General features: G+C 36.7%; 1 protein-coding gene across 4 annotated transcripts in view; it reads right to left on the reverse strand.

Moving 5' to 3' along the window:
• dpp6a (dipeptidyl-peptidase 6a) overlaps positions 1-12,555 on the reverse strand; it is a 467,305-nt gene that overhangs the window by 273,845 nt on the left and 180,905 nt on the right. The window contains exon 1 of one of the 4 annotated variants that reach the window (XM_009297267.5): positions 1,801-2,148. The exons of the other annotated variants lie outside the window; for them this stretch is intronic. Coding sequence (XP_009295542.2) covers positions 1,801-1,887 — 87 coding nt within the window. The 5' untranslated portion in view covers positions 1,888-2,148. Of the gene's footprint in view, positions 1-1,800; positions 2,149-12,555 lie in introns of those variants that run through there. 4 annotated transcript variants of the gene reach the window in all.

Below are 12,555 nucleotides of genomic sequence, written 5' to 3' on the forward strand. Positions count from 1 at the left end.
ACCTACAAGTTAAAATAACCAAATAAATAAATAATGTATTTGCCAAAGAATGCAGTAGAAATGTTACAGTTTTCATAAATAACGTCAAATAATATAAAATAAAATAAATTACTTACTTAAAAAAAAATTCTGGTAAAATAATTTATCTACAAGTAAAGATATATTAAATAATAATAATAATAATAATAATAATAATAATAATTAAAAAAATATATATTTATTTTAAGTAAAATCGTTTTGGTCAAAGAATGCTGTAGAAATGTTACAGGTAAATAAAAAAAGACATAAATGTTACAGAAAGAAAATAAATGGTGTTAATGCTTTAGTTTCAATAAATAAATAAATAAATAAATAAATAAAATTGTGCTCAGATTAATATAATTTATAAAAGTAAAGATAAATTAAATAATATTTACTAAAATAAATAATTCAATTAAATGAAATTAAAATGTTCATTTATTCATTTTCTTGTCGGCTTAGTCCCTTTTTTAATCCGGGGTCGCCACAGCAGAATGAACCGCCAACTTATCCAGCAAGTTTTTTTTTTTTTTTTACGCAGCAGATGCCCTTCCAGCCGCAACCCATTTCTGGGAAACATCTACACACACAGCCGCAACCCATCTCTGGGAAACATCCACACACACATTCACACACACACTTATACAATACGGACAATTTAGCCTACCCAATTCACCTGTACTGCATGTCTTTTGACTGTGGGGGAAACCGGAGCACCCGGAGGAAACCCACGCGAATGCAGGGAGAACATGCAAACTCCACACAGAAACGCCAACTGAGCCGAGGCTTGAACCAGCGACCCAGCGACCTTCTTGCTGTAAGGCAACAGCACTACCTACTGCGCCACTGCTTCGCTAAATTAAAATATATTAAACTAAATTCAATTAAATACTTACTGAAAAATGCATTCAGGTAAAATAATTTAAGTAAAAAAAATTATATATATATATATATATATATATATATATATATATATATATATATATATATATATATATATATATATATATATATATATAATTGTATTGGCCTAAGAATGCTGTAGAAATGTTACAGTTTCCATAAATAAAGTAAAATAAGAAAAAAAAATAATGCACTCTTATAACTAATAAGATTAAAATAGTAAAATTTCTAACTTGTCATAAAATAGTAGAACTTTCTTTTATACAATTTATTGTCTACAGTTTATTCTGTCAACAAAATACTTATAATTGCCATAAGAAAATAAAAAAAGAAGGAAAATAACAAGATATTTAAACATTTTACTATTACTGACTACTCAAAATAAAATAAAATTAAATAAAATAGTTAAATATAACAATCTAAAATAGTTTTAAAAAAAAGTAATCAAATGTATCCTATTCAAACTGATAACTGGTCCGTCCTATGCAGCCAAGAGCAATGCTACATACGTTTACTTTGAAATAAACACTATATACATTTGCTTGTGTCACCGAAATATAAATAAAATAAAATAAAACTCAATATAACGTTTTACTACAATAGTAAAACATGCCATCATATTCATCAGCAGTAGATCTACTTATATAAATGCACAGTATTTATTGAGTTCGAAAAGCTTTGAAACCCTAAGCTTTTACAATTTGAGACATTGCCAACATTCGGATTTACACCATGCCACCCTAATTTATATTTTATGAAATGAAAGCTTTTTGAACAAACTGTTAAACAACCAAACAACAATCCATAAACAGACAAGCAGTGATTTACCATGTGATATTTTGGCTCAAACTAAAGTCAAGTAAAAAAAGCAGCATTTACCTTCCAGAACTTTTTGGCAGACTCGACCTTGGAGCGTTTGCGCGGCAGCGAGACTAGCCTTGCAGAACTCACATGGTCAAAAATCATGTTGAAGGCTAGAGGACTTGCCCAGGAACCGCGGACTGCATGCAGAAAGACTGCTTTATACGGCTCCCAGAATCCCTTCCAATTATGAAACACTCATAAACAATGAGAATATCCAGCCCATCTGAGCAGGAGATCCCATTACACGCTAATGGAAAAGCAGACGGAGGAAGCCTCTAGTCTGGCTGACTCGTAGCTGGGATGGAACAAGACAACGGATGCAGGGATATCTGCCTCTCCTTCCTCAAAACATAATAGTTTCTCACTGGGGTCATCACCCTAAAGTGGGTTATCGCTTTAATGAGTTTAGCGTGTTGGCTAATGTGATTAGTGATTACGATCACTGCAGAAATGTGAGCCTAGGTGCTGAGATTAGCAGAGGCCTCCGGTGGCACTCAATATCTCATTTAAAGAGCAAATGTAAGAGCACAAGAGATAGAGGCTAAAGAGGTTATGGAGCAGAGAGTGTACACACACATGCACACAAGCCTAAAAGTGTACAAAATATAATGCAGCGGTTGACTCTAACCTTCAAATCAAAACAATCAAACGAATGAACAAAGTAATACTGTACATAAATATAGATTTTTTGTTGTTGTTGTTACTTTAAAAACATCTTTTATTGAAGGTGGTCCGCTAAAATGACAGGAAATGTAATGTTCTGCTCTGCTCTATGATGTAATAGGGAGGATAAAGCATGAAAGAATGAACGAACGAACAAATGATTGAACGAATGAACAAATAAACTTAGTAATACCATTAATATTCAAAACTGTGAGGCAGTTACAGCAGATTTATGCAAGCCAACAAACAAAGCAATGAAAGGACAAAAAAAAAATATTGAATGAACGAACCAGTTAGCATGGGAGCGAGCGAGCAAACGAACAAATGAATGAATGAATGAATGAATGAACAAAGTGATATTGTTTATATTCAATACTGTTAGCCAATCACAGCTGATTTTTTACAAGCAAACAAACCAACGAAAGGACAAAATATGAATGAATGAATGAATGAATGAATGAATGAATGAATGAATGAACAAACAAGTGAACAAGGGAGCAAACGAACGAATGAACGAACGAAGGAATAAACAAACAAAGTAATGCTGTCAATATGCAAAACTGTTAGTCAAGCACTGCAAATTTTCACAAGCAAACAAACAAACCAACAAAAGGACAAAAAATGAATGAATGAATGAATGAATGAACGAACAAGTAAGCAAGAGAGCAAACGAACAAACATACGAAAAAAGAACAAACACACGACATATAAAGTAATACTGTTAATATGCTAAATTGTAAACAAACCAATGAAGGGACAAAAAATAAACGTACAAGTGAGCAAACAAACGAACAAACAAATGAACAAACGAATGAACTAATGAACGAAAAGTGCAATAAGGTAAATGCTGCCTTAATGCAATACAATTCTGGCTGCACATTATTTATGAATGAATGATTAAATGCATGAATGAATGAACCAACAAATAAACAAACGAACAAATGAAATAATGAACGAATGTATGACCAAATAAATGAACAAATGAATAAACGAACAAACTAACAATTGAACAAATGGAAGGAAAAGAAAAGAAAAGAAAAAGAAAAGACCAATAAACACTGCCTAAATGCTATACAAGGCTGGCTGCACATTATTTATTTATGAATGTATGAATGAATGAATGAATGAATGAATGAATGAATGAATGAACAGAAAAGAGAAGCACAATAAAGTAAACACTGCCATGTTTAACCTACAATAGATCACAAAAAAATATACTGGCACAACTGGACATTATTTATTGATTGTAAACTGCTTTGAAACCCCAAGCAAGTACAATGTGCAACATCAAATAAATAAGCAAACAACTGTGCACCACTAATATTTATTTTATAAAATCATAGCCCTTTGGAGTTTAATAATAACAATATGTTGTATCATGATAGCAGTTTTTCATCCATATATTAGACATTTAAATTATCTGAATCTGAAACCTAAATTGATTAAAACTTTGGGCAAGGTTTTCAATTCTTCAATCCATGGGATTTCAATTTTGATATGATTCAGTATTGATTAGCTATTGATATTTCATTTAAAATGTTTTACAGCTATGGAATCCATAATTAAGGCTACGATAATATTCACAGTTGCTGGAGTAAAGCACGCACATTAAGGGTGAATATTGTTTCATTAAACTGAAGATTGATTACAATTTAATAAATTCTGATTACCCAGCCCAAATAAAAAAATAAATAAATAAATAAAATAAAATTAAATTAAAAAAGGCAAACTTTATTAATAGAGCACAATTTTACACAACCGTTGTTGATCCAAAGTGCTTTACGATAAAATAAAATAATAAAATGGTATTTAAAAATATAAGAAAAAAAAACAAAAAGAAAAAAAGACTGGAAACATACATAGAAACAGAAAAATTTGCTAACGCAAGTATTGTAAACAAACCAACCCAGGCTCATTATTGAAACATGTAAAATATATCCCAGGGGGTAATTTTCTTTTTGCAGTTTTTGTTTTTGCGAATCCACCAGAGGCAGCTGTGTATGCTTTTTAAGATCTCAAATGTCTTTTGCGAGTAAAATTCGTGCCTGCTGTTCTCGCATAAATCCACCAGAGGCTACTGTGTGCACTTTTTCAGATCTCAAATGTCTTTCGCTAGTATCATTCGCACCTGCTGTTCTCGCATAAATCCACCAGAGGCTGCTGTGTGCACTTTCAGATCTCAAATGTCTCACTGGCCACAGTTTCAGGTCTCAAATGTATTTCGCAAATACCATTCATGCCTGCTGTTCACGCACAAATCCACCAGAGGCTGCTGTGTACGCTTTTTAAGATATCAAATGTCTTTTGCGAGTACAATTCGCGCCTGCTGTTCTTGCGTAAATCCACCAGAGGCTGCTGTGTGCACTTTTTCAGATCTCAAATGTCTTACTGGCCACTGTTTCAGGTCTCAAATGTATTTCGCAAGTAACATTCATGCCTGCTGTTCACGCACAAATCCACCAGAGGCTGCTTTGTACACTTTTTCAGATCTCAAATGTCTTTTGCGAGTACCAATTGTGCCTGCTGTTTTTGCGTAAATCCACCAGAGGCTGATGTGTACGCTTCTTCAGATCTCAAATGTCTTTCGCGAGTACCATTCGCACATGCAGTTCTCGCGTAAATCCACCAGAGGCTGCTGTGTAAGCTTTTAATAAATCTCAAATATCTTTCGCGAGTACCATTCACGCCTGCTGTTCTGGCGTAAATCCACCAGAGGCTGCTGTGTACGCTTTTCAGATCCCAAATGTCTTTCGCGAGTACCATTCGCACACTCTGTTTTTGCGTAAATCAACCAGAGGCCACTGTGTAAGTTTTTCAAATCTCAAATATCTTTCGCGAGTACCATTCGCACCTGCTGTTCTCGCGAATGAGCCTGGGCTGTTTTATGTCCATTTTACCAACAAAAAATAAATAAATAAATAAATAAATAAATAATACTAATAAAAAAAAAAATCATTAAATTCTAAGATCTAGGTTTTGGTCCCCCAATATGCATGGTCTTTTGCTCTATGTCAGAATGCATCACTCCTCATGTTAACAAGCCCAACACTGGTTCCCCTCCACCACCTCCTATAGAGCTCAGACAATGAGAGTTTCCAGTCCCAGCACTCGTCCTGGCCTGCTGAGCCCTTGAAGACCGAGGTTAAGTGACGACAGGCACATCACACACGTTCAGAACAAAGCCCACTCAGGGGACCCTTACCAGCGGCTAATCACAAAGACCCATGTAGCTTGTTGAATTAGCATTAACCTCCCCCGCTCCAGCACTTCAGCCTTTATCTGCTCATCATAAACACTTTTAACATCCACTCCAGCAGCATGAGTGACACCCGTGGGCATGATTCAGCTCTAGACGTGGGAGTTGTTTTATTTAAGGCCCTGGAAAGCACTCGATTATTATTCACCTATGTAAACTGGATGGGATCTAGAATGAACATATTGCTTGAGTAGACGTGGAGAATTGATCAGACTGTATTTTTTTCATCTACAGAGTCGTCGGAGGTGTGAAGGCCCCAGTTGATGTCATGAGCCTTGCGCCCTACTGAGAGTGCCACAACGCTGAAACAGCTGCTAATGGATCAAATCCAACAAGAAGAAAAACTCAGCAGAGACCTGCACCATGGGGACCAAACACCTGTCGAGGGTGTGATGTAGATCAGTGTTGCTCTAACTGCTGGGTCGTGATCCAAAAGCCTGTTCTGGCAGACAGGGCAGGCAAATCCTGGAATGATAGTTTTCAGTATTCCAGGGCCTACTCACACTATGCTATCCGAACCGTGCCCAGGCCCTTTCCCAGATCGTTTGCGAAGTGTAAGTGCTCTGAATCGGGCTTCAGAGCACAGTTCACTTGGGCTTTGAACACATTTTTTGAGCTGTTGACAGTCGTATATGTGTCCCACACTGCTAAAAACACTATTAGGACACCTATATTTCACTAAAAAGTGTAAATTGGTTGTTTTTGCGTTATTTCAAGCAAATTTGTACTTCGTCACGGTCATGAGATAATAGCGTGTATTCCATCGTGCAGACTGGACGTCTGTGCCAGAGTGTGGCTTATTACGTCTCAGAGTGTGCTGCATTAATGCATGAGTAAGGCTTGGTTCAAACCAATCAGCGCGCTCTATTGTGCAACTTCATTAATATTCATTACTGTCACAGTGTTTAGACGACAGAGACACCACTATGTATTGGCAAAACAAGCGTAAAGTGTTGATTTAATTTTCTCTCTGTGAGAGCTCAGCTGGAGTCACGTGTGGATTAACAGTGTACGCGACGCACAACAACAATAACTTACTTGTCTAAGGAGGAACATTGTTTACCTGAGAGCTGTTCTCATCTGCAAATGCTGAGATCCGGATTCGCTTGAAGTCTCCTCTTTATTGAGACGCGGCTCAAGTTTCTGGTGATTGTCCTTTCTCTACAGATTTGGTAAGTGAGCAACCAGTGCTCTTGTTTATTCAGTTTGTTCTTATCGAATAACTATTGCACCGAGTGTAAACATGTTAGCACCACAACCAAACTATTACCGTCGTGTAGGATTTTCGCCGCATTTTGTGACCGGAATAACACACGCGGCTTTCTGACACTACCTGCCGTGTGCATCTAGGTTTCTGGGAAATGCTGAGGTTTTTTTTCTCTCATTCCCTGTGCGGTATCAGACATTGCATTAAAAATACACGCTTAGAGCAGTTCCTCGAATCAAATATCTCGTTTGTCGCAAGGGACATGAATGAACTCCCTGAATGAAAGAGCCAAACTGCAGTTAAAGTCCGCATTTAATAATTTGGCAAATAATTCGACTACAGATGTCCATGTAAACAAAGTCACTTTCTCCCCTGTGTGTGTGTGTGTTTTGACTCTGAAACTCAGCGCGACCAAATAGACACTCCCACACCATCCCTCTTTAGTTCCGCCTACACTCCCCCCTAAACAGAGCTGGACACGCCCACTTTTCTGACTTTTTTCAAAGTAGAGGTGTGAAAACACCCTGGTGAAACGAGACAAACGACAAAACACATTTATATTTTAGAAAAAAATTAACCGGACGCAAAACACTTTTACCAGTCCCGAAAAAAACTTACAATGACAGATTCTTTACGGAAATGGAATGTGCCACACACTGGAAGTAAATATCAGTTTGTGTGTGACATTGTAGATACAGGTTAACACAAGTCCAAATTCACAGTTGACAATAGTCTACACCTATTACTAGTTTTTTACTTGTTCTGTTGAATAAAAAGTGTATATATACATTTATATTTTATTTGTTTTTACACTTTTTACATAAAATTTGTGGCTAAGAATTATATATATATATATATATATATATATATATATATATATATATATATATATATATATATATATATATATATATTTTTTTTTTTTTTTTTGTGGTTAGAGATTTCGTAAATCCTTAATTTTGAGCCCTGAAAAGTCATGTGAAATAATTACTGTAGTTGATTGTAGTGAAACACTTTGAAACCATAACCCATTTGTTGTCATGCTAATTGAGCAAGGTCATACACAACACACAAAAAGTTAAATGAATGAAGAGGCATGTGAATTCATTCATTTATTTTATTTTCGGCTTAGTTCCTTTATTAATCTGGGGTCGCCACAGCAGAATGAACCGCCAACTCATCCAGCATATGTTTTATTCAGCGGATGCTCTTCCAGCTACAACTCATCACTGGGAAACACCCATACACACTCATTCACACTCATACACTACGGACAATTTAGCCTACCCAATTCACCTGTACCGCATGTCTTTGGACTATGGGGAAACTGGATCACCCGGAGGAAACCCACACAAACAAGGGGAGTACATGCAAACTCCACACAGAAATGCCAATTTTCCCCAACTTCTTGCTGTAAAGAGATTGTGCAACCCATTGCACCACCATGACGCCACAAAGGATACAATCACATGCAATTTATTAAACAAAATAGGTCATTCTTCAAAATAAAACAAACTCACTCTGTCTGAAAGGACATCAGTAATTCCTTCTACTTGCTTATGTGCTATATATAAATTCCCTTGTATTTATTTATTTTAAACATTTATTATAATTTGCATTGATTTGACTTATCTTCCAGGATAAAACGTAATTCAAAAAAGTAGATGAATAAATAAGTAAAAATAACCAGTTGAAAGATTATTAAATGCATTAAGAAATGAATAAATAAATGAGTATTACATAAGCAAACACAGAAATCTCTCAGGCAGATGTTATAGTCGTCTGAAAATGCAGCCTGATCTCACGAGGAAAAGTAAGTATTTTACGTTTTGTCAGTTTAGTGGCTAATTCGTACGAGTTCAGTCGTACGAAAATGTACGATTTTAAAAAGGAGGCGTGGCACCCAACCCCACCCCTAACCCCAACAGTCATTGGGTGATGAGCAAATCGTACTAAATTGTACGAATTAGATCATACGAATTCATTCGGATTAGCCACTAAATCAAAAAGTTACGAATTACCCTGAGATTGTGTTGGAAAATGTAGTAGATCACCCCATTGTGAGATCAGTTTCATGAATTGTTTTGAATCACAAGTTGAGTAAATCATTACTGTATGCACAACCCCACCCTATTCATTCATTCATTTTCTTTTCGGCTTAGTCCCTTTATTAATCCGGGGTCGCCACAGCGGAATGAACCGCCAACTTATCCAGCATGTTTTTACGCAGCAGATGCCCTTCCAGCTACTGCGCCACTGCTTCGCCCTAGTTAAAATTAGTTAATGAAAATACAATTATTCATGCATTAATTTTCTTGTCGGCTTAGTCCCTTTATTAATCCAAGGGTCCCCACAGCGGAATGAACCGCCAACCTATCCAGCAAGTTTTTATGCAACGGATGCCCTTCCAGCCGCAACCCATCTCTGGTAAACATCCACACACACATTCACACATACACTCATACACTACAGACAATTTAGCCTAACCAATTCACCTGTACCAGATGTTTTTGGACTGTAGGGAAAACCGGAACACCCGGAGGAAACCCACGCGAACGCAGGGAGAACATGCAAACTCCACACGGGAATGCAAACTGACCCAGCTGAGGCTCGAACCAGTAACCTTCTTGCTCTGAGGCGACAGCACTCTACTGCGCCACTGCGTCACCCTTACCCTACCCTATTACAAGCATTTTTATTAGATTTTTCATTATTCTTTGGATAACACTTTACAATAAGGTTGTATTAGTTAATTTCAGTTACTAACATGAACAAACAATAATCAATTACAGTATTGGTTCATGTTAGTTAACACTAGTTAATGAAAATACAGTTCATTGTTAATTCATGTTAACTCTCAGTGCATTAATAAGCATGAATTTGGATTTTAATAAAACATTAGTAAATATTAAACTATGATTAATACATGCTGTAAAAGAATAGTTTACACTTAGTTTATGTTAGTAAATACATTAACTAATCAAACCTTAGTGTAAAGTATAACCATTTTTTGTTGTATCCTCATGGCAGACTGAACCACCTAAAATGAACATCCTAGAATGGCCCTTCTGCTGCAGACAGTGAAGCAGCTCCCAGCAGTCTGGAGCAGAGCCAGCATGTCCACTTGTCCTGCCCACTCACACAATCAGAAAACACTGAGAGATGTGGGAGAGAGATCAGCAGGGTTATTTCCTAGAAGGACAGCGAAGTGACACGTCTAAGCTGTTGTGTGCGCTGTAAGCACACTATCTGTAGTGTCATTAATGCCTTGTCTGTCTTTATTTGCCCAGCTGTCGGGTCAGAGGTGAAGAGGACAAATACAGTCCATACACTTTAACTTTACGCCCAGATCTGCACTCTGTAACCTTTCTGATCAGTCTGCGGAAAGACTGCTGACGCAAGCGCTTGTGTCTAACACCCTGACGGCAGCGTCTGACATGCTGTCAAAGGCTGCTGTGGAGAGAAGGGTCATGGTGAGCTGGGAATATGTATTCCTCATTTACACATCCTGACATCCATGGATGCCGACAACATGGGTCCCAGAGTGCCTGTCAGATTACCAGCGGCGGAAAGAGTGCTGAAAAATCAAGCTCAATTAAAAGCTTTATTTGCCAAAAATGAAGTGCAAGCAGAGTAAAGGGATATGTTGTAAACAGCTACAGCAAAAGTAGCCCTTTTAAAAGTACTCAGAAGTACTGAGTAGTATTGCTGATCGATTGTGGAAAAAAAAATCTGAATCGTTTATATCAAACAGAAGAATCATAATCACAATTATCAGTGGATTTTATGACTAAAACCATTTCAATTTACTTTTCCATCTCTATCCATCCATCCATCCATTCATCCATCCATCCATCCATCTATCCACCCATTCATATATCCATCCATCTATTCATATTTCCATCCACCCATCTATATATCTATCAATCCATCTATCCACCCATCCATATATTATTCCATATATGCATCCATCCATGTACCCAACTACCCAACTATCTATATGTCCATCCATTCATCCACCTATCCTTCCATCCATCCATCCATATTTCCATCCATCCATCCATCCATCCATCCATATATCCATCGATCCATCCATCCATCCATTCATCCAATCATCCATATACTGACTCATCCATATATCCATCCATCCATCCATCCATCCATCCATCCATCCATCCATCCATCCATCCATCCATCTATCCATCCATCCATCCAATCATCCATATACTGACTCATCCATATATCCATCCATCCATTCATATATCCAACCATCCATATGTTCATCCATCCATCCATCCATCCATCCATCCATCCATCCATCCATCCATCTATCCATATATCCATCCAACTATCCTTCCATCCATTAATCCATTTATCCATCCATACATAAACATACCCATCCATACATCCACATATTCACCCATCCTTCAATATATCCATCCATCCATCCATCCATCCATCCATATATCCATCCAATCACCCATCTACTCACCCATCAATATATCCATTCATCTATTCATATATCCAACCATCCATATATTCATCCCTCCATCTATATGTCCATCCATCCATACATCTATCCATATATCCATCCAACTATACATCCATCAATTCATCCATAAACATATCTATCCATCCTACAATATATCCCTCTATCCATATATCCATTTATCCATCCATCATTCATATATTTAAATATCCATTCATCCATCCATCCATCCATAATATCTATCTATCCATATATTTATTCATCCATACATCAAAATATTCATCTATCTATCCATCCAATCACCCATCCATCCATCTATCCATCAAAATATCCACATATCCATCCATCCATCCAGATATCCATACATCCATCCTCTGAGACTGAATGCATACACACAACATCAAGGGTTCTCTTTAGCCTTTAAAAACATTTTAAAACAAGAATGAAACAAATACACTTCAATAAATGAAGCGCGTCTACACTGCAAAAGTCACATTACATGATTTCATTGACTTCCACAGAAATTAAGCTTTATGGAGGACTGAATAAAAAAGGTGGGGTATAATGCAATACCAATTTCCTTGATTATTATAATATTCTTATAATTATTAACGGTCAGTATCAAAATTTTGATAAATTGCTTTAAAATATTTGCTTTAATCTAATTAAGTGAATAATAGGACTAAGGTGTTTACATAAGATGCTTTTTGAGTGTTACTTTCATGATCCCGTTTTACATGTTATAGCACAGTATTTCAGATATACCTCCAGAGTTTCATGTGATTATGAGTGTTTCATTTTTAATTTGTCGACTTTAACTGCAGTTTGGCACTTTCACTTTCATTTATGTACATTTCATGCACGCCCTTAACTATTTGTAATTAAAGTCTTTACACAAGTGAAGATCGCACTTCTTAAGCCGCGTTTCCACTGCACACGACATTTGGACACGACTGTCGGAATACGCCTCCTTGTGGCAGACGCACAGTATCTTCAGTGTTGTCGTGCACCTTTTTCACAGTGTCCGAAATAAAGGAGTGCAAAAGCAAGAGCCTTTATTCCCTGTGCGTTTACAGGGTTTAATGAAGGAATGAATACTAGAAATTCATAGACCGCTAAAACTATTGGAGGGAATGTGGAGACAACATAAAAAAA

The sequence above is a fragment of the Danio rerio genome, chromosome 24, assembly GCF_049306965.1.
Source record: "Danio rerio strain Tuebingen ecotype United States chromosome 24, GRCz12tu, whole genome shotgun sequence".
Taxonomy (NCBI): domain Eukaryota; kingdom Metazoa; phylum Chordata; class Actinopteri; order Cypriniformes; family Danionidae; genus Danio; species Danio rerio.